This window comes from Pygocentrus nattereri, chromosome 11 (genome assembly GCF_015220715.1).
Source record: "Pygocentrus nattereri isolate fPygNat1 chromosome 11, fPygNat1.pri, whole genome shotgun sequence".
In the NCBI taxonomy this organism is placed as follows: Eukaryota; Metazoa; Chordata; class Actinopteri; order Characiformes; family Serrasalmidae; genus Pygocentrus; species Pygocentrus nattereri.
In genome coordinates this window covers 27,269,508-27,292,316 of record NC_051221.1, presented here as the reverse complement: position 1 = coordinate 27,292,316, position 22,809 = coordinate 27,269,508, and the positions used below count along the sequence as shown (strand labels likewise).

Sequence of the window (22,809 nt, the reverse complement as noted above, 5' to 3'; positions counted from 1 at the left end):
TCTGGTGAAATTATGTAATTGCACACAAGATGTACAAGAATTTGGTAAGATTTTCTAACATTGAAAGTGTGTGCTTCAGATTCCTTCCCTGAGCAGACAAATCTGATTATTCCGAGCACATTCAAAGTATTCAGAATCAAACTGACAGCACTATAATAATAATAATAATAATAATAATAATTGTTATTATTATTATTATTATTAATAATAATAATAATAATAATAATAAGATCATTTTCATAAACATTTGACTTCATTTAAAGGAATATGTTTTCTGAGGATGTAAATGAATTATCTACTATTGCCATCATATCTTCATCAGTGTAATGCTGATTTTGATACTTCTTTCAATTTTAATAAGACAAAATCACATATTTAAGCTTTAACATATTGGAAAAAATAAAACATAAAACATGCCATAACTTCTTTACAGGCCACATTTTATATATTTAATTCAGCAAAATAACAGTAATAGTGCATTAAATTTGTGTGATCTATGTGGAGGATGTGTACTTATTTTCACTTAGAAAACTTTACCATGAATGCCCAAACTTTTGCGTACAACTATATAGTGCATAATGGAATAATTTTATAATAATACACAACACTTGAAACATGTTTCACAAGTTTGTGAAAGTGAAAGAGAAGTTAGCTGTACTCACTGCTGTTGTCCACACTCTCACAGAGTTCAGTTTTCACCTCTCCATTTGGCCTCTCACTGGCCAGTTGGCTGAGCTTGCTGGACATGGTGGCGGCTGTGACAATCGCCTTGAAGCTGCGCTTGCGTTTGGGCACGTTTTGCTCTGGGTGGAAGATGATTATATAGACTTTGGGCATATAGAGCATCCCCAAAGATACAGATGCACTCAGGCTCAGGGACACGGTCAGGGTGGTCGTCTGGATGTACATCTAGAAGAAAAGATGAAGCATCTTTTTTGAAAAAAGTCTAGTTTCTCTGAGGATAGAAATATTCTGATACCTATGTGTTTTCTTCCCAAGAGCTTTATGCCCTTTTGTAAAAAATCTGTTATATAATATAATGTGTTTGTAAATATACATCAATAAGCTGTACATCCTGCTCATTTCCTTAGGTGCTTTTTTCATAATGAGGAGCAATGCTTTTGCCCCTGGATGAACCAAGATTAATATAGGTCCTCAGATCTACAATAATAAGTGGAACAGGGCAAGCTGTAGAGTACGCTGAGGAATGTGCCTTGCCTTTGAGGTCGATTAGGAGTATCTAGGACACTGAAGACCTTCGACTAAAAAACTCCACAGCTTGATTATGTGGTCAAACCAGCATCAGAAGCTGCTGCAGCAGTTAGAAAAAAGTGTTACTTTTAGCAAGCCCTTTACTTTGCCCACACATCCAAGTCTTGTGCAAATAATGTGGTTTTATAATTAGGTTGTTTTCCAGGAGTAGCAAAGTTGCATACACAAATCTATTACAATCTGTCTGATTCAAAAGAACTGTCAGCCTTTTCTGTATTACATTATTATATTCAAATGCTCTCTATGTCCAAAATTATGTAGACACCCTGGCTAATTAGTGACATCAGCTATTGTAAGGTGTAGCCATTGCTGACACAGTTGTTCAACTGTATATACACATCTCGACAGAAAAGCTTTGCCAATAGAATAAGACACTGGAGCAGCAGCGCATGAGCTTAAGTCACCAGGTCCAATGCCAAGTGTTACTTATAGGGGTACAATACAGACCAGCAATAGACTGTGGAACAGGGGAACTGCATTATTTGGAGTAAAGAAGCTCCATCTAGTACCTCTGAGAGGAGCAGTGTTTTTAATCTAGAAGTTGTCACGCATACAGCCAGTCCTCAAATGGACATGAACTGCATTTCCCAGAACCCTCTGGGGAATCACAAGGCGGAGCTATTTCCCTTGCTTCTATTCCAGGAATAAGAATAGAAGCAGGGAAGGATTTTGAGGAATAGTCCTCAACAAAGTCACATGACTCCGGACAACTCCCCATCATCCTATCAATGGTCAAGATTGCCTGAATACTAACTTTCCTCAGCTGTGTATATGTCACATGACTATTTTAGACTAGTATATAAACCCGGACTTTAGATTATACTAGTTGCAAAGTATTGCTTTCACTTGTGAAACTGCTGAGCGGTTTCTGTACTATCTTCATCGTGTTTTGACTTCCTGCCTTTTTTCTCGTGGGCTCTGTTTTTTGGATTTGCCCTTTTGTGCTTCTGCCTGGTTTATTGGATTCATGGTTTTGACTCATCACCTGTTTTGAGGACTCTGCCCTGTCTTGCCCTAGTCTGTTATGGTCGCCCTTCTTACTCTGCTGTGTTTATTGGAATTGACCCATGCCTGTTTCCTGACTAATCTCTGCATCACCGACTCCACAAGTAAAGCTTCACTTCAAACTGCAAGCGTCTGCTTTTTGGTTGCATGTTACAGAAGTAATCATCAGTAAATGACCTCACTACTGCTCTTGTGGCTGAATGCAATCAAATACTAACAGCAATGTTCCAATATGTAGTTTAAAGTCTTCCCAGAAGAGTAGAGGCTGTTACTTCACCAAAAGGGGTAAAACATCTCTATACCCTTTTTTAAGAAGACATGTTGGATGAGCAGGTGATTATAAACTTTTGGACATATAAGGTACTTAAAATATTACATTACATAAGCAAGATTAACAAAGAGTGGGATATTTTCCATTTTAATTGTAGACTTGTATAAACATATAATTCACTTATATATACTGTACATACTTTTCTAGTAAAGAACTGAATGCATCTGATGAGTACTATTCATCTTCTGAGCTAGTTGGATGGAAGTGGAATCAACCCCAAAACCAGGTGAAGCAGAAATACATCAAACACTCACAGTAGAACGACTTTGTGATTACTCAGTTTGCCACAGCAGGGAATTGTCCATTTTGTTGTTATAGTACATAAAGATACATCAAGAAGTTCTTCTACCTGGCACTAGAGTATCCTTAAAACTCTTTTTGACACATTTTCATTACAACCTACACTGTTAGAAATAAACATACTATGCAGGTACATGATTCATTCATCAAGGTACAAACATGTCTTAAATCAAAACATTGAAATAAAAAGCCTGGAGATGAGACAGGGTGTGTGGAGTCAGTACAACTTAGTACAGTATTATTCTGGTACAATTATGTTCCCTGACTAAAGGTACTGGGGTACCCTGAGGGTACCACCACAGTGACAAGAGGAGTACTGCCCCAGTGACAGTGTCATTCTCAAGTCTTACTCAATGGGTCAGTGAGACAGTATATTTGATATTAGAACCTGAAGGTTTCTGAAACATCTAACCTGCAATTCTATGGTTCATGAATGAAGAAAACAAATAGCCACATTATATTTTAAGCAATAATTATGCTGCGTTAAACCATGGACACATGGTCACATTAATAACATTACATATATTAACTACACTAATCACACTAATCAGTATTTTATATGACAAACTCAATGGAGCTACAGAATAACTGATGCTTGAGGTAGGACTATGCCTGAAACTTTGCCTCTTTCCAATGAAATGCCAATGAAAGTCCAACCCAGATTTTCAGTTCTCTGCCCTCCCACAATCACAGTTTCCCCTCCTTCTACCATAATACATTGAAGGCACAAACTCACAAACATTTTATTACATTATCAAAAAATACCACTGCAAAACAGAATGAAGTCAAATGTTTCTGAAAATAATCTTCTTCTTCTTCTTCTTCTTCTTCTTCTTCTTCTAATTAGCATAGTGCTGTCAGTTTGATTCTGACTCCTGGTGGCTGTATGGATAGTGTTTCTCCATAGTGTCCTGTCTTCTGTTTGGTTCTTCAGGCTTCTTATTGACTTGTTCATGATATCTCAGAATGTCTATCTTGTTGCTGGTCATCCTCTTCCTCTTTTACTTTCAACTTTTTCAAATATAACTTTCTTTTCTAGTCAATTGTTTTTTCTCATAACATTTCCAAAATGAGAGATCTTGAGTTTGCTTATCTGTGCTTTAGTTTGAGAGGTGAATCCTTTTGATTATTTTGTTGGACAATTTTGACCCTTTTTTGTAAAGACACATTGTTACATTTGAAGGTCTTTTCAAGCTCTTTCATCCCTGTTTGGTTGAGTGCCAATCTGTGTTCTAGTTCCTGAGTGCCAGATCCTTTGTTGTTAATAACTAATCAAAGTAGGCAGAAGTTGTCCATCACTTCTTTATCGTCACCATCAGTGGTAAATTTAGTGGTCTTTCCGGTTGTCATAACCTTTGTTTTCTACATGTATAGCTGAAGACCCATCTTTCACTCTGTTCTTTAACTTTCCTTATTAAGGCTTTCATTTCTTCTTAACTTTCCACTAGGATTGTATATTGAATACTGTATACTGAAGGTGACTGATGCTTCTTCCACCAATCTTGAATTCTTAATCAGCCTCTTCTAGTTGTGCTCTCTTATTAAATGTTTAGCATACATACTGAACAAGTATATGGTATGCAGCTTTGTCTAACTAATTTGCCAATGAGCAACCATTCTGTCCATTTTCTGTCATGATTGTAGCATGTTTTTCACTGGTGAGGTTCTTCATTAGAACATTGACAGGCTTTGATATATTAATTTTCCTGAGGGAATTCTATAATTTTATGTGGTTGACACTCAAAGGCTTCGCTCTAGTCAATGAATTTTGCTTGCACATTTGGTAATTCTTATTCAGTAGAACGCTCTAGTCTGTGCTGAATGATGTTCAGCGTAATTTTACTGGCATATGATGAAAAGGAAAATTGTACTATAGTTTGAATACTCCCTTTAGTCTAAAGAAATCAACTTCTGTGGCTTTCTTTTTTGGCAATGATCTGTGATGTCTGACTGTTTTCTAATACTATGTGACAGACCAACCAAAGTATCTTAGCTTTGTTGTAGAGGTCTTCTATGTATTCCCAAAATCTTTGTTTGATTTTTGCTTTACGTGCTATGTTTGTTTGATCTGCTATGACTTCTCTGGTGACATGTCTTCATACATTCTAGGCTGAAATTTATTTTTGGTCTCACTTATTTTTCCAGGTCTGGTTCCATTTTTAATATCTTTATCTTCCTATCTTTCAGTGTCTTTTGTTGTAGTAGAGGTCCTTGTCCTTCCATGCAGCAATCTGGAATTCACAGTTTAGTCCCCTTCAAAACTCTGTATCCTTCTTAATTTTGGCTTCTTCTCTGTTTTTTCACAGTTTCCACTGTATCTCTCTGTCACCCACTTTGATCTTTTTCCTTTTCGTTTTTCGTAAAATCTGATTCATCTTTGATGACGATTGAGTTCCATCCATAGCTCCTATGGCTTTCTATCAATTATGTGCAGCATCAGAAATTGGTTCCTGATGTTAGGGAGTATGTTCTACAGGTCATATTTTGGAAGTCTAATTGTTTCTTCTCAGTTTCATTTGTAGCTTGCACATTAAACATTTGTTGTCTATTCCACAAACAACTCCAGACTACATCTTTGCAATTAAAACTCCCAGCCTCTTGGTGCAGTGTAATCTATTGGGTTTCTGTGGTTCATCAGGTTATGTCAAGGTGAATAGATGCGCTTTCATTACTTGAAAAATGTATTAGTGATAACAAAGTCACTACACTTACAGAGGCTGATTCCTCATTCTCCTGCTTCATTCCTGTTTCCAAGGCTATGTTGACCAACAGTATTTCCTCTGTCTCATTTCTGACCTTAATCTTCCAGTATCCCATCAGTAGCGGTGTATCCTGTTTGCAGATCTTGTCAATTTTAGGCTGAGCTTCATCATAAAACTTTTAATTTCTTTTTCACTTGCATCTTCTTTTGGGGCATTAACTTGTATGATATACATATTTTAAAGCATAGCAATAAATCATGGTTTTGAGAGATTGTTTACAGGAAAGATGTTTTTGTTTCTTTCCACACAACAGTGTATTTCTAAGACATAAAAGAGAACAACTGAAGCCAGTCCTTAAGGGAACTAAAATGAGGATTAACACTAAAGCAATGTGGGAGGAGTGACTGAATAGAGCAAATTTGCACAATAAGGGTACATGAACATACGCTTGCCGAAGCGTTATAAAATATCAGTGACAAAATATCAAATTAAACAAGTAACCATCCAGTTTCTAATCTAGCAATTGAAAGAAACAATTTTAAAATGTCTTTATTCTATTGAAAATGTTGAAAACAATAAAGAGGCATTACAGTACTGTGTGCTCTGAAAGGCAAGCAGACAGTGGGTCTCAATAACCACCTGAACACGCAGATGTGGAAAAAGCACAGTAAAACCTCATACTGAATGGCTTTTCATATTGCATTGCTTAATCTTCTGAATATCAGCAGAAGAAGGGAAAGAAGTGAGAGAGAGAGATAATCACACAAGAGGAAATGTGCTTTGCAGATTTAATTCCACTGCAGTTCAGCATATTGGCATTTTGCTGAAATGAACAAAGTCACAGATTTGAAGAAAACAATTTCCTCCCATACAAAACTTCTAATTTAATGCAATATGTTTGTTGCTTGTTGAGTTGTTTGTTATCTAAGCTGTCTTAAGGGAACATTTCGGCAATCTGGACATTATATAAATATAGAAAAAATAATACATTCAAGGCATACTAATCCTTCTTTTGCATACTAATTAATTTTCTTATTAGAATGGCTTTCATAATGAATTGTTGGTCATTTAAACAAGCGATAAAATCGAATGAATGCTTCTAACATGTAAAATTGCTGTGAAATGGAGCAGACTGGTACAGATATCCAATTCATACAAAATATCAGAATTAAAATGCGTAGTACACATTTTGAAATGAATATTATTACACAAATTGGACTTACTATTTACTGTAGAAAACTCTAGTAATGCAAAGAGTTCAGATTTTGCACACCTGAGTAAAACATTCATAGATCTTGGTTTAGCCTATTTAATTTATTTTCAAAAGATGTCTGTTAAGCATGCTTTTCCAGGGTCAGGATCTCATCTTTGGGTAAGTATTTGATCATTTATACACTCTCACAAGCTCATGACTGATGATGTGAATCAAAAGGTGAAATCACTTTGAATAGATTAGTGTAATAGATTTATTTCAGCTGCCTGACTCCTGTTTTTCTGCTGAAGAAATCAGTTCAAAAGATTCAGAGACTAGAATTAGATTGAACTAACAGAATTTGTGCTAGAATGTGTTAGAATAGAATGTGTTATACTGTCAAGATGTATTTACATAATAGATATCTTTCTACAGCGAGCACAGCATACAATTTCAGTCATTTGAAATCAATAATAGATATGTACATCTGTATGCCTTGCATGTATAAACTCAGGGAAAAAGGAATGCAATGAAAAATTCTTTTCACACTAACAGCTACAAGAAAAGTACAAGTAGAACAAACAGATTACAGATCAATATACAGCTCTGAAAGGGCATCTACCAACTAACACAAGGAAAAATATGTACTTTGAAGAGAACAGCCAAAGCACATAGAGACATAATTGCATATATTTTCCCATATCACAGAGAGAGAATTTAGAACAGAGAATTATTAAAGTCTTCACCAGCCATCACTTTATATCTCAACATACCCATTAAAACTGTAAAAATCACTTGCAAACTGTATCAAAGGGCAAGTGAACCCCTGAATAAAGCTAGTGCCGAAGAACTGTGCAGTAGTTTTTCCATTTTAAGTCTTTCTTCTCAGTGGGTAGGACTGCTTTATCTTAAATAATCGTACACAAGTAAACCAAAAGACAGTGTACACTGTGCTCAAATGAACAGCAAACACAGCAAGACCCAAAGACACTGTGCATTAGGATGGCCTCCACACTGCCAATGTGTTCACAGATAATATCTAAGTGGGGCTACTCTGAAATGTCATCCACTGTTCTTTTTAATCGCACATTACTTTAAGGTTAAAACTAGTTTGAGCTACCTGTAAAAAAAAAAAGTAAAAACTCTTCTCCAGCATAATATGTGCATTAAACAGCTGGAATTGTCTAAAGAAGGAAATAAACAACCGGCATGTATATTACTCAAGTAGAGAGTGTGTAATGATGTTATTGAGTTATTCACAAATGCAAAACAACTGCACTAATGAGTTGCAGGCAGAAATATTTTGCAAGAGAGAACAAAGTCTGCAGCCTTCATCAGCTCTAAGGGCCTAAATTAACTGGCAAAACAGAGAGGAAACGTCTGTCAAGAGAAGACTTTTAATTCTTCCCAGATGTGCCAGTTTATTATAGCACTGTGGTAACTTCATTCATTCATTCATTATCGTTACCCGCTGAGTACAGCATACAAGGATAGGGTCACGGTAGCAGTTGAGAGAGCAGAGAATCCCAGACATCCCTGTCCCCTGCAAATTCCTCCAGCTCATTCCCGGGGACCCCAAGCCGCTCCCAGGCCAACTTGAAGATATAATTCGACCCTGGGGTCTTGTCCTGGTAGGCTGTGCCTAGTACACCCTAGGAGGTGTCCAGGGGGTATCCGGATCAGATGCCTGAACCACCTCAGCTGGCTCTTCTCAAATGTGGAGGAGTAGCGGCTCTACTATGAACTCCTCTCAGATGGCCGAGCTCCTCACCCTGTCAAATAGACTATAGCCTGCCACCCTACGAAGAAAGCTAATTTCCGCCGCTTGTATTCGTGATCTTGTTCTTTCGGTCATTACCTACATTACCCACCATAGGTGAGGGTCGGGATGTAGACCGACCGATAAACAGAGAGCTTCGCCTTATGGCTCAGCTCCCTCTTCACCACTACAGTGACCGGATTACTGCTGCTGCCTGTCCCATCCTGCGGCCGACTTCATGGTCCCTCTTCCCATCACTCATGAACAAGACCCCAAGATACTTAAACTCCTCCACCTGGGGCAAGTCCTTTCCCCTTACCTGGAGGGGGCATGCCATCCTTTTCCAGGCTAAGATCGGAGGTGTTGATCCACATACCAACCGCTTCACACTCAGCTGCAAACCGCTCCAGTGAGCGCTGAAGGCATCCATGTGATTCAGCCAAAAGAACAACATCATCTGCAAATAGAAGAGAAGCCACCCTCCAGCCTCTACACATAATTCTCTCCTGACCCTGGCTACACCCTGACACTCTGTCCATAAATATCACAAACAGGAGTAGAGATAGGGCACAACCCTGGCGGAGTCCAACACTAACACTGAAAGAGTCTGATTTAATGCTGAGTATACAAACACAGCTCTCACTCCGGGATTACAGAGATTGGATTGGATTCTGGTTTGTGTCATGTCTGAACCTCGTTCTATCTGTGTCGGCTATATGACCTTGGACTGTTATGACCCTGATTCTGGATTTGCACTTAATAAATCTCGCTTATCTCAGCGTATGCGTCCACCTCCTCGCTCCCCCTTACAGTAGTAACCCCGGCACCCCATACTTCTGGAGGACCTCCCATAAGATATTTCGTGGAACATGGTTGTAAGCCTTATCCAAGTCCACAAAACACATGTAGACTGGGTTGGCAAACTCCCATGCCCCCTCAACAATCTATGACAGGGTGAAAAGCTGGTCCATTGTTGCACAGCCAGGACAGAATCTGCATTGTTCCTCTTCAGTCTGAGGTTCAACTATCGGTTGAAGTCTCCTTTCCAGCACCTTGGCATAGACTTTCCCAGGGAGGCTGAGCAGTGTGATACCCCAATAGTTGGCACACACCCTCTGGTCCTCCTTTTTAAAAATGTTCAGTGTTTTGTCTGATTCTCTGTGCTGTGATTCCCATTTTTGTAAAGCTGCTTTGTGACAACATCAGTTGTAAAAAGCGCTATATAAATAAATTTGATTTGATTTGATTTGATTAAAAATAGGGACCACCACCCCGGTTGGCCAGTCCAAGGGTACTGTTCCCAAGGTCCAAGCAATATTGCAGAGGTGTGTTAGCCACGACAGCCCCACAATATCCAGAGCCTTAAACATCCCTGAATGAATCTCATCCACCCCCGGTGCCTTGCCACTGAGAAGCTTGTCAACTACCTCAGTGACCTCCACCAGGGAAATGGAACTTGACACACAAGAAGCTTCTGGCCCTGACTCCCGTGAGGGAGGCACATCTCCCGAATTAAAGAGTTCCTCAAAGTGCTCTTTTCACTGACCGACAATATCCTCATTTGAAGTCAGAGATTCTCCATCCTTGCCGAATACAGCTTGGGCGCAGCCACCCTGACCGCTCCTGAGTTGCTGGACAGTTATCCAGAACCTCCTTGAAGCCGACCAAAAGTCTTTTTCCATGACTTTACCAAACTCCGACAATCGTTCCCAGCACACCCTCACTATTCGCTTGGGCCTACCGGATCTGACCATCAGTCTTCCCTGCCATCTGATCAAACTCACCACCAGATGATGATCAGTTGACAGCTCAGCACCGCTCTTCACCCGAGTGTCCAGAACATATGGTCCCAAGTTAGATGAGACAACAATAAAGTCGATCATTGACCTTTGACCCAAGGAGCTCTGGAACTATGAATATCCTTGTGAACATCCTTGTGTTCGAACTTAGTGTTTGTTATGGACAATCCATGCCTGGCACAGAAGTCCAATAAAAATTCACCATTCGGGTTTAGATTGGGGAGGCCGTTCTTCCCAATCATGCCTCTTCAGTTCTCCCAGTCATTGCCAATGTGAGCGTTGAAGTCTCCCAGTAAGACTATGGAATCTGTAGGTGGGACCCTTTCCAGAACCCCGCCCACTCGCTCCAAGAAGGCCAAACACTCTGACCTATTGTTTGGTGCATAAGTAAAGACAACAGTCAGAGTTTTCCTTTCTGCGATTTTAATTCACATTGAGGTGACCCTCTCGTCCACCGGGACAAACTCCAACTGCACGGTCCCTAGCCGGGGACTCATGAGTATCCCCACTTCCGCCCGGCACCTTTCACCCTGTGCAACCCCTGAGTAGGAGAGGGACTAACTCCTATCCAGGAGTTTGGTTCCAGAGCCGACACTGTGGGTGGAGGTGAGCCCAACTATATCTAGTTGGTACCTCTCAACCTCCTGCACAAGCTCCGGCTCCTTCCCCCTGAGTGAGGTTGCATTCCACGTATCAAGAGCCAGTTTCTGCCGCAGGGGCCTAGGCCACCAAGATCCTCCCCGGATTCTCTCACTGCCTATATGGCACTGCACCGCTCCCCCATGCTGGACCTTGTGGGTGGTAAGCCCACATGGTCTCCCCACGTTGACTCTTTGGGCTGAGCTCGGCTGGGTTATGTGGACTGCCCGGCCACCAGGCGCTCGCCGAGGAACGCTGTCCCCAGGCCTGGCTCAAGGGGTAGGTCCCGGTGACCCTCTCCCAGGCAGGGTACACAATTGTTTGTGTCCGTTGTGCATCGAGTTTTTGAATCGAGTCTGGGTCTTCACTCCAGACCTGTTTGCCCTGGGAGACCCTACCAGGAGTATATTGCACCTGAGGACTTATCTTTGAAGATCCCTAGACCACACAAGCCCTTACGCCATGACAAGGCCCTGATCCAGGAAGGGTCTGTGGTACTGTGGTAACTTAATATCTTTAAATAATTTTGTGCATAAGATGGATAATATGGATTATATATTAAGTAGGGATGCAACAAAAGTTTGGCCAAAACAAAAAAATAGACCTACAACAACGTGCCAAAATGTTGCCAGATGACTGTAATGAGATAAGAATAAGCGATTAAGACACAGATTGATTTCTTTTGCTTTGCTGAGCTGGTCAGCACAGATGCGTTCAAAGAGTTTGAGTAGCAGAAGATAAACAGCGACAATGTCAGTCATGTGGCTGTTTCACAATTTCTACAATGGACATTAGACAAGCAATTTATAATCTCTGTTCATGCTAAGTGTCAAAAGGGGATTCAACATGAAATAATTTCTCCATTCTAGGTTTCACTCCACTTGAAAACACTACATAAAAAACAATGTAAAAGTGCAAAATATGACAAAAAAATCAATTGTCCTAGATGACCACCTGTTCTCTGACTGTGATATTATTATTATTATTATTATTATTATTATTCATATATACTGTAGGCAACATACTGTAATCATTTTAGTAAGCCTACTTTATGCAAGCTATTTTTATTTTTGTCAGCTTATTGTTTTGGATTTTAGTGTGCCCTGACTGCTCTGCAGTCTAGATTACATTTATCAAAGTCTTAATTCAGTGTACACTGAGTATGTCAGGCATGCAAAAATTGCAGCGGAGTGGATAAACATTTGATTCTTTATATGTTGTACCCTTAGATGGATAAGAATATCATTTGACTTTTGCCTCTGTGCATAACAGATATAGCTAGAGTGTTAAAAAAAGACCAACATATAACCATTTAAGTAAGTGGCTTATGAATATCTTGAGTCTGACTAAAAACTGAACTCACCCGCTCTGCAGACTGTGCTGTCCCAAAGAAGATTGGAATGAAGGCAAGCCAAATGATGCAGGTGGTGTACATAGTAAATCCAATGGGCTTGGCCTCGTTGAAGGTCTCTGGTACTCCTCTGGTCTTGATGGCATAAACAGTGCATGTGACCATCAAAAGAATACTGTAGCCCAATGAACAGATGAGTGAGAGATCAGATATGTCACATTTGAGCACTCCACGTGCGTTTTCGGGGTCCTGTGTGCGCTGCTCACCATAATCCACGATTGTGTGTGGTGGGTCGGCAATAAACCACACCAGCACACCCAACAGCTGCACTGAGATCAGGCTGAAGGTAATGACCAGCTGCGAGGCAGGGCTGATGAAGCGTGGCGCTGCCACTGAACGCTTACCCTGCTCAAAGATGCGGTGGATGCGGTTGGTCTTGGTAAGAAGCGCAGCGTAGCTGAAACACATGCCAAGGCCTAAGAAGATTCTGCGGAAAGAGCAGACAGCCACCCCAGGTGTTGCAATCATGGGAAAGGTAATGATGTAGCAGAGGAAAATTCCAGTCAGCAGCACATAGCTCATCTCTCTGCCAGAGGCACGTACAATCGGTGTATCGTTATAACGTATGAAAGTGACTATCACAAACGTGGTGGCGATGATGCCCAGAATGGCAATGAAAACAGGAAACACGGCCCAGGGCGAGTGCCACTCCAGCTTGATGATGGGGATAGGCTGACAGCCGGTGCGGTTGTGGTCTGGTCGTTGCTCATACGGGCAGAGTTGGCAGGTGAACTCGCTGGCCTGGTAATGGTAGCCTTCACAGCGCTCGCAGTGCCAGCAGCAGGGCACTCCTTTCACCACTTTCTTACGCTCGCCCGTCTGACAGGGCAGGCTGCACACTGAGGCAGGCACAGATGAGTCACCACTCACCCACTGCATGGCATCCATCTATATAAGCAGAGCAGCACAACTATCGTCAGTGCCATTATTTCAGTGTCGTCATCCATTCACTGACTATGAACACAGATGAAATCATCATCATCATCTCCGTCATGTTCATCATCATGACCGTTTTTATTTATAAAGTTCTTTTCCTGTGCTGAAGGATGCTTTATGAAGTCATAAAGACCATTTATTTTTGCTGACGTTATTTATGACACAGCTCATTAAATATGTCACAAAACACTAATTAAAACTAAAAAGCATAAATGTCATTACTCACATTCAAATGAAGGTGATCTGTCCAGTGGCCGATGACTCTGTACTCAGCCGTTGATCCATTAGTAATTTGATACTGGAATATGTCATATCGTCCAGGAGCATCTCCGTTCTCATTGAATGTTACAGGAGTCTTGGCACTTCCTGTTAAAAGAGTAAGAGCATTACCATTATAATTACACAACCACACAGGATTTGTGCTGGCATTGAGGTTAACCATGTTAAATGATTTGCATGTGTACCTGATGCAACTGATCCAGTTTTGAAACTATTTCTTAGTCATCATGAAACTGTAATAGTGCAATTTCATAAACCTTTAGAATATCATACATTTTACAAAGCAATCTCCAAATAATTTGGGACAGTAGGCAAAATGCAAATAAAAACAGAAAACAGTGATTTATAAAGACAAGATATGGAATGTTTTACCTTATCAACTTTATTGTTTTTATTCTCATCCTGAAATTGATGCCTGCAACATGTTCCAAAAAAGTTGGTACAGGAGCAATTTAAGACTAGTAACATTGTGAAATGATCAAAAAAATCTTAAACATACATTCTTGTGTATAAAACGAGTATCCAGGAAAGGCCTAGTCTTTTATAAGCAAGGATGATTCAGGCTCACCATTTTGCCAAAATGTATCATCAAAAAATTCAACAGTTCAAGAATGAGCAATCGCAAGGATTTCAAGTATTTCACCCTCTACCGTGCATAATAACATCAAAAATATTTAGGGAATACCAATAAATCTCTGTGTGTAAAGGGCAAGGCCATAGATAGAGAACACAACACCCAAGACCTTCGACTCCTCAGACAGCACTACTTTAAAAACTGGGATACATGTGCTGCCTTTTAGACTATGTTTTTTTCAGGGATATTCATGCTTAATTTAACGTAACAACACCAAGCCACATTCTGCATGTGTAACAACATGGCTGTGTAATCAAAGAGTGTGGGTGCTAGACTGGCCTGCCTGCAGTGAAATGAAACATGAAAATGTGTCATATTATATAGAACAAAATATGACAAGGCCCTGTATCACTTCATGGCTGAAGTGTTGTACAATAGAAGAATGACAAAAAATTCTGCATTTAAAACTGGATCAGTTTGTGTCTTGTGTCCCTGAATTATTAAGTACTCTTAAAATGAAAAGTGATGTAACAAAGTGGTAAACATATTCCTGTCCCAACTATTTTTGAATGTGTTATAAAGTTGGAATGAGCTTATATTTACAAATAATTAAGTTCATCAAACAGAATTCACTAATCGCTGCTTTCTGTTTGTATTAGTATTTCACACACTGTCCCAACTGTTTTGGAATTGGGATTATAAAACTGTGTATGTACTGCACTGCGAAATACAAGTTTACTAACAGCACTGATATCCCCGATATCAGATTATACTCCAAAAATTCTGGAATTTGTTTTGGGAGATAAAATGTTTGATTGATGAATCTCAAATCACAATAATCATGAAGTGTGCTTAGAATACTGAATATGTGCCCCTCAGCAACATGGCTATACTTAGCTTTAGTCAACAAGCATAACAAGCATTATTGTAGACATCAAAGTTACAGTCTTAGCATAATCATCACCCCCTCATGTATGATATGCAAATATGACTTAATCTAAAATAGATAATGATATTATAATCATGGTGGGGGTGGAGGTTGGGGGTTGGGTTGCATTGTATGTGATGTGCAATTTGCTAATCCTTCATGGAACCACAGCAAATGTTTCAACATTATCAAAACACGGTCACCCTATCACTACAAGCCATTCTTTCACCCTGGCCTTTTGAAATGTTTCAAATTGAGGTAGTTTGAGAGGCAATAGGACAAGTAATGGGGAGGGAAACAAATGAGCATCTCAGGAGACTGGGATGCCATGCATTATTAAAACACCTGCAGAGAGCCAGCTGAAGCAGGAGCAGTGGGCCTGGAGGACTTAAACATAGCTTACTTCTGCAATACAACCCAGCCTGATGCACTCATTGAACCAGAATCAACTTTCAATTCAAATTCAGGAACTAATCAAAACGTAAATGTGTGTTCTTTCTAAAGCATCTTATTGCACCAGGCAAGACAGCAAAGTAAACAAACCAACTAAGCAATCAACTCAACTCACTGAACTATCCTTGCACTAAACTGAATATAAACCTGGGTCATATGCATCACTGCCGGATCTGTGAATCAGAACCCCTATGAGCCTCCTCATCACAATGCATGGACAGCAATAGTCTCCAATCAACCCTTTGTCCCTGGCTCCTCATACACATAATCCAACAGCCTAAAACATAGAATGTGATTCTGTGATAGAATGACTAGATCTAGATCAGAAGATCTTCTGATTAACATAAATCTAATCTTAATCACAGGTTAGACTCATTCTGTGGACTCTCAATCAGAAAGCTGGAATTTAGAACAGGCTGTATGTAACCTGACAAGAAAAAAATGAATGTGTCAATAATTAAAGAATCAAGCTCTTGTAATTTAGGTTCTGTGTGTGGCCACAAGTATGTCTCTACTTTAAGCCCTACTTTTCCTAGTATGAATATATGCAATGCAAATCTCATCTGCAGCAAAATGAATCACACTCATGTTCAGCCTAAGGATAAATTTGCTTATAACCAACTGCTGCAGATATTTAGAGTTAAACCTGGATGTGTTCAGCAGTCTCACATGCTATGAAAATTTCACCTGTCTCTGTAGAATATAAGTTCAAAAGGCAGCGTACATTATTAAACACATACGACATAAATTGTGTATTAGATTGACAGAGCTAATAGAGCACAAGTGTCCTGCAGCTCGTTATGTGTAAGGATGTGTGATGGCATCTGAATGTACTGTACTTGGGTGATGCAACATTTCGCATTGACCCAGTTGGCTCGTTGGTACAGACTAGTAGACTATGTACTGCAGATAAAGCAAGCTGTAGGATCTCTGAGCATGTCAAGCCATACTGAAGCCAGCTCACAAAACCTGAAATGATTTCTCTATTGTAACAAGGCTGTCAACTTCTTTTGATGTTTATATGTTTAGCTGTAAGCTCCTATGTGGATGCATTATTAACTGTTCGACCAAGTACAAAAGTGGTCATTCTGATGGACAGATCTTTGCCCTTTTGTGTTTACTCTTTTGGATTTGAGTTTGACAGGACTACATTGGAAGATGCTAGCATGAAGTGATCCCTTGACTAATCAGAATGACTATGGATTTTAATTGGCAGCTCAGTTCCACAGCACTCCCTTATGGCTAGAAATGAAAGAAAAAAAAACATCTTTACATAGCTTTAATGAAAAACAAGTCTGCACTGCCTGCCTGAAAGTTCAGCTCAACATTGTTGCATACACATGCTAACACTGAATAATTAAATAATTCTTGAAAACGTTGCCTATCATAGGCATCTAACCTTAGCAAGAGCTAATGCTGTTTGGATAATTGGTTAAATTCCTTTTAGCATTTGCCAATAATACTAACATTTACATAGTCACTCGTGGTTGAACACAGCTTTACGTCTGTACTCCGACATCTCAAAATCTAATGATCCCTCTTACGACCTAATGATCATAAAGTCAAATTTTAGGATTACTGACCTCATTTTAATAATGGCACTGAAGCTGCCAGCCCATTTCAAGTACCTCTGATTCAAATGAAGTGAAATAGTTTTCGTATGAGGGTCTTCAACCACTCAGACGGTACAAAAGTAATTCCTACTAACAGTTTTTAATGGGGGTATGCTTTTGAGTGGAACGCTTACAAGCCTTCTTACAGTAAAAACTAATCCACTCAAATGCTCAGTACATGTGGAGAACCACCTTACTAAAGGACAAATGTAAAAGTTCTTGTTTCAAGGAGGAAACCCACTTATCAGCAGAAAGAGAGAGAGAAATTCACAGAGCCTGCAGGGTGTGTCTATTAAAATACTGCATCAGACTCTTTCCCTCACCAGAGACATCAGCTCTTCACTGACACCAATGCTGTGGTTTCTCTAAAATTCTTAGAGTATTAAACTGGTTTATTGAATTGGTTTAGCAGCACTCTTTCCTTGCCTCTGAGAGGTTTATACTCATATGAAATGTGGGAAGCCTCCCTGAGGCACAACCTTTGACCTCATAAAGTCACCCGCAGTCTGGCAGCAATCTCTCATTCTGACAGGACTTTATATTGGATGATTTTGTCCCAAAAGATTACGAAAATAAAAAAAAAACAGCTGATAAAGGAAATGCAAGCACAAGCAGAAGCAGGGCTTTGTAATCAAATGAGCTCACAATGTGCACTTAATGTATTTCTCATGTTGCGGGTAGATGGTTGAATATTTAACTGACAGTGAACATGTCAACCAAAAGTTCCTTCACTCTGTGGACATGGATCATCCTCCTATTGGGGCATACTGCTGAGTGATCTGCAGGTTTCACCTCTTCAGTCTTTTAACTTTACCCCTGAAATCGAATCAACTTCACCAACACTGATCATGTCTAATTTCAGAAAATTCTAAATGAAAGCTTTTCCTCTTTTTTGAGTGAGTACTGGAGTATGTGCTGTGGGCATTTTGGCACATGCTTCAACAGTGACAATCGTCATAATGAGAATCTCCAGGACAAAGTAAAAACGGCCTTTGATAATCCACAGCTTTCCCATAACAATACAGTTAATCCTAAATATATTTAATCTACTTGTTGATGCAATAAGTGCAAAGCTTATTTGTATTCTGGCCTTTCACTGAACATTCTCAGCATGTAATTCCATGAGCTTTGGGAGTTTTCTTTTGTTATCCTGCCTCTAGTAGCCATTATAATTTAGTAAAATGGTCTCACAAATAGGGCTGTCACAATCATGAATTTTAGCTGATGATTAATTGCCAAATTAATAATTGTGACTAACAATGTAATTGTCTTTTTGTGTTCATTGTATGCATCTATTAAAGTACAACACCAAAGTGACCAAAGTGGCTTATTAGCCACCTCGCTTCGAAGCTACAGTGTCTCAGCTCCAAGATGACAACTGACTTGCTGAAGGTAAAGGTGATGGACTGGCCAAGTATGTCTTTAGACCTAAACCCAATTGAGCACCTGTGGGGCATCCTCAAGTAGAAGGAAGAGGAGTGCAAAGTGTCTAATATCCACCAGCTCCATGATGTCATCATGGAGGAGTGGAAAAGAATTCCAGTAGCAACCTGTGCAGCTCTGGTGAATTCCATCCCCAAGAGGGTTAAGGCAGAGCTACATGTTAATGTTGGTCACACAAAATATTGACACTTTGAGCACAATTGGGACACGTTCACTGTAAGGTGTACTCGTGTTGTCAGCTATTTAGACATTAATGGCTGTCTGTTGTTATTTTCAGAGGACAGTATATCTATACTGCTATACAAATCTGTACACTGGCTCCTTTACATTATATCCGAGTTTCATTTCTATAATGTTGTCCTATGAAAAGATAAATTAAAATAAAATATTAGCAGAAATGTGAGGTGCGTACACATTTTTGTGAGATACTGTATGTTTATTAGGTGGATAACACTTGTAGTACTGTCAGATTGGAACACTTCACACTGTTGGGTGCGCACATATACTTTCGCACAAATGTTTCAATTACACAGAATCTTGTGCAGTCAAGCAAAGCTCATAATTTTTCACAAGAGTGAAAACAAACACAAATAAAATCCTCATTCAGTTACAATGCTAAAAACATCAGCTACATAGCTAACAAGTAAACATTACTCAGTGCTGCCCTTTAAACATGCTAGACAGTTGAAGAGAACTTGTTTTGTATTCATAAGACCCATGATGTTGCAGTGAATGCATTTACGGCTTTTTTATTTACATTTATTTGCCTCAATCCAATTCATATTTTGTTTATTGTGGCTTAATATTATTGTGAAATCTAATAAGAAACATGACTGCAGTCAGTATGAATAATTCCAATCATCTCAAATAATTAGGATTAGGAGATTATGTAATAATTGTGTGGCCTATTCGCAAGCTTCATTTATTATCCCTTGTCATAATTATGAAGTACTTCTGACTAAAGCTTGATAAGTAACAGTCAGAGACCACAATGTTTGCGAAAAGTTCCAAACTCAAGTGTCAGTGATGAGGAGAAAATTTTAACCACAGCATATCATACTGCTGGTCAAACGCTTAATTCTTATATTAGATCTGGGGGTGAGAGTGAAAGTGAGTCAGAGAAAGAGAGAGAAAGTCAGCAAGAGAGACAAGGGGGGTTAGAGATTAAATGAGTCTTGTTAAAAAGAGGTCTTGTGTGAATTTGAACTGACAGGTCATGCAAGATACAGGCAAAAGATAATTCCCTATCCTGGTTATTATTTCAGTGTGCAGATAAAAAACAAATTAAATCATTTGAGCTACAGCCAGAGGATAATAATGAATGCAGGTCCATCACTCAAGGTGACCTACGGGTCAATAACTCTCTGACCTCAAAGACCAGTCAGGACTTGCTAATTAGAATTAAGAAAACATTGCTTGTGTGTTGTTTTAGGTGTACATACCAGCCAATGCTACACAGCTATTCTTGGTATAGTGTCAGAGAATGCGTTCTACAGCTTGATGCTTTAAGGGATTCCCTTTAGATATCAGGACAAAATCTTTGTCCTTGTGTCTTCACCAACATTTTAACATGTTATAAAAGTCCAAAAGTCCTTAAAATGATCTTATTACTTTGGTGAACTTTTGAGAGTAATCAGAACACAAAACCGATATTTTTGTTCTATTTAAACTTGACATCCCAATCAAACAGCCATTATAAATGTTTTATTTAAGAGTCAAATGTTTGATATTGAAGAACCATTCTCTTTAGTGAATCAGACACAGTTGTCAAGAGGCTAATTGTCCAATTAATTGAGTGTATTCCACTGAATCAGTCTGAGTCAGTGATTGTTCTTAGTAAGACAGAGACAGGCAGCACACATTAGTACTGAGACACAGCTGTCTGAGATCTTTACTGAATACATCTCCGAGTATTGATCGCTCTCTTCTTTTTAAAAGCAATCAGCAGCCTACACGTGCCCAGCAAAAGCAGAGAGGATATTTGGCTAGAATTCATTCAGCGATTTTCCACCTACTTGATCATTTACTTATGTTTTATCTGGTAGGTAATTGAGAGTATATCAATAGTGGCTCAGACAATGGAATTAAATCTTTCCGGGTCAGTGTTGTAATCAATTACTCATCACAGCCTGATGCGTACTGATGTGTATTTATCGTTAAATAAGAAGTCCCATCCTGTGTAACATCTTGTTATTCAGTAGCAGAAATCCTGGCTCTTATAACAGGAAACACCCCCAGCACTTGCCTGTCTTTACCATAAAGAACTTCATCCAGTTAAACTCACTTAGCATGACCTCACAGCAAGCGAGCACTGACCCTGTATAACACAAGAGTTAGCACAGCACATTCTCTGTAATCATCTGAGACAAACACTGCTATTTAGAGCCCCACTTCTCTCTCGGTGTCCCAACACAAGTACAAAAATAAACGTATGTATGAAGGCATTGGAGCGCATGTGACTGTGGTTGAGTTGGCAATTGGCTGCAGGCAGCAGTAGCCGTCACGATTCTGAGTTGGAGGTTGAAGGTTTGATGCACTGCACTGGCCCTTCATATGTGCTCCATTTTGCAGCCACTTGATTACAGACTGCCCTCTTGGACTGCTCTTGGAATGGCATCACGGCATACATAGGGGTCATAAATATGTCTTATATGTATTATATGCATGTAGCTACATATTATATTGTAGTATCCCACAACTGGCTCGCACGGCTGTGAACACATAGCCTTTCAGAGCAGCAACAAATATAAGTATTTTCTGTGCCTAATCCTAAAATGCCAGTAAACGTCAACAGATTAAAAAAATAAACAAAACTGAACTACCATCAAACATGCTGTCATAAGTATACTTAAAGATAACTGTGTACTTCTCAGAATGGCTAGAAGCCCATTTCGCACAGTGGATTAATCACAGTCGAGCAGGTCTCATAACAAACAAGGTGGTGTTTAGGCAGGGGGAGATCTCACAATGAATAACATGGTGATTAGGAATTCTGTTCAGCAAGAAGCACACTGTAAAAACCACATTGTTTTGACCAAAAACACCACGTTTTACTTTGAAATGCCATTTTCGTTTGGAATATATTGCTGGCTTTAAGCTCAATGACAAAAATAAAGAACTAATATCACACTGGATTAAATTGGAACACAGCAAATCATATTCTGTCATTTTATTATGACTAGCAAGTTAGCTTGTGACTAGTACAGTAGCTTGGGGGCTAATATATTAGTCCACTTCAGGACATTATAAAGCATAACATTTGTTTCAAATATTGTACTTTCACATTGTTGAACGCTGTAATAAACTGAATATGGGAACATTAATGTGTTAACACAAGGCATATTTTTAGCCTCTCTTGTAGTGAAAAATGTATCAAAATGACACCACTGCATTGTATCGAATAGAATTTATAATGCTGAGAATTGGTACACTCCCCCAATACACACACACACACACACACACACACACACACAGTCCACATTTCTGGAAACTATACGTAAAGAAGAAATACCTGTGTGTCATGATAATAACAGAACACTAATCCTATTGAGCATAAGCATCAACAATTTACTGACATTTGAGTGAACACAGATTGCTGTGCTGGCCCTGTGGTCACATCCATGCTTAATGCAATGTTATTTTTCAGAGGCGTAAAGCCTTCAAACCAAATTTTCACATTCATTAAGCAGAGCTATGCAATCGAGCAGCGAAGACAGCTCTGCTCTGAAAAGCCTGTGAAATCCGCCTTCCAATTTTGTCTTCACACCCTCAAAGGTGAGATAAGTATTTTAATCTTATGCTCAGGTGGTATGTGTGGAAAGGAGGGGGGGGGGGGGTGGTAGGAAAGCATATTCTTTAGGCAAAATGAATACGAGGCAGGCACATATGCTTTAACACCCAGGTGTGAAACGCAACATAAGGAGCGGATGAGGAAGTTTAAATGATGCCTGTTCAGAGGCTCGAGACAGCGCATCTAGAGAATGACAGTGAGAAAATGCCGGTTCTTTTCAAATAGCTAAGAATGAGTTTAATAAAGATGTGACATTTTACTTGATCTTACAATTATAAGGCATAACAAAATGTCTTAAGAAGATTTATTACTGGGTTGCATGACTGGGCTCTGCCAGACTCAGCTAATCTGACTTGGCCAGTTTATTTTTATGCTGATCAGTG

The 22,809-nt window shown here is 39.4% G+C and overlaps 1 protein-coding gene across 1 annotated transcript in view; it reads right to left on the bottom strand.

Moving 5' to 3' along the window:
* Positions 1–22,809, bottom strand: part of grm8b (glutamate receptor, metabotropic 8b) — a 144,646-nt gene that overhangs the window by 4,864 nt on the left and 116,973 nt on the right. Inside the window, exons 8-10 of the mRNA XM_017713622.2 lie at positions 13,573–13,712; positions 12,363–13,298; positions 663–909 (exon numbers count right to left, since the gene is read on the bottom strand). Coding sequence (XP_017569111.1) covers positions 663–909; positions 12,363–13,298; positions 13,573–13,712 — 1,323 coding nt within the window. The remainder of the gene's footprint in view (positions 1–662; positions 910–12,362; positions 13,299–13,572; positions 13,713–22,809) is intronic.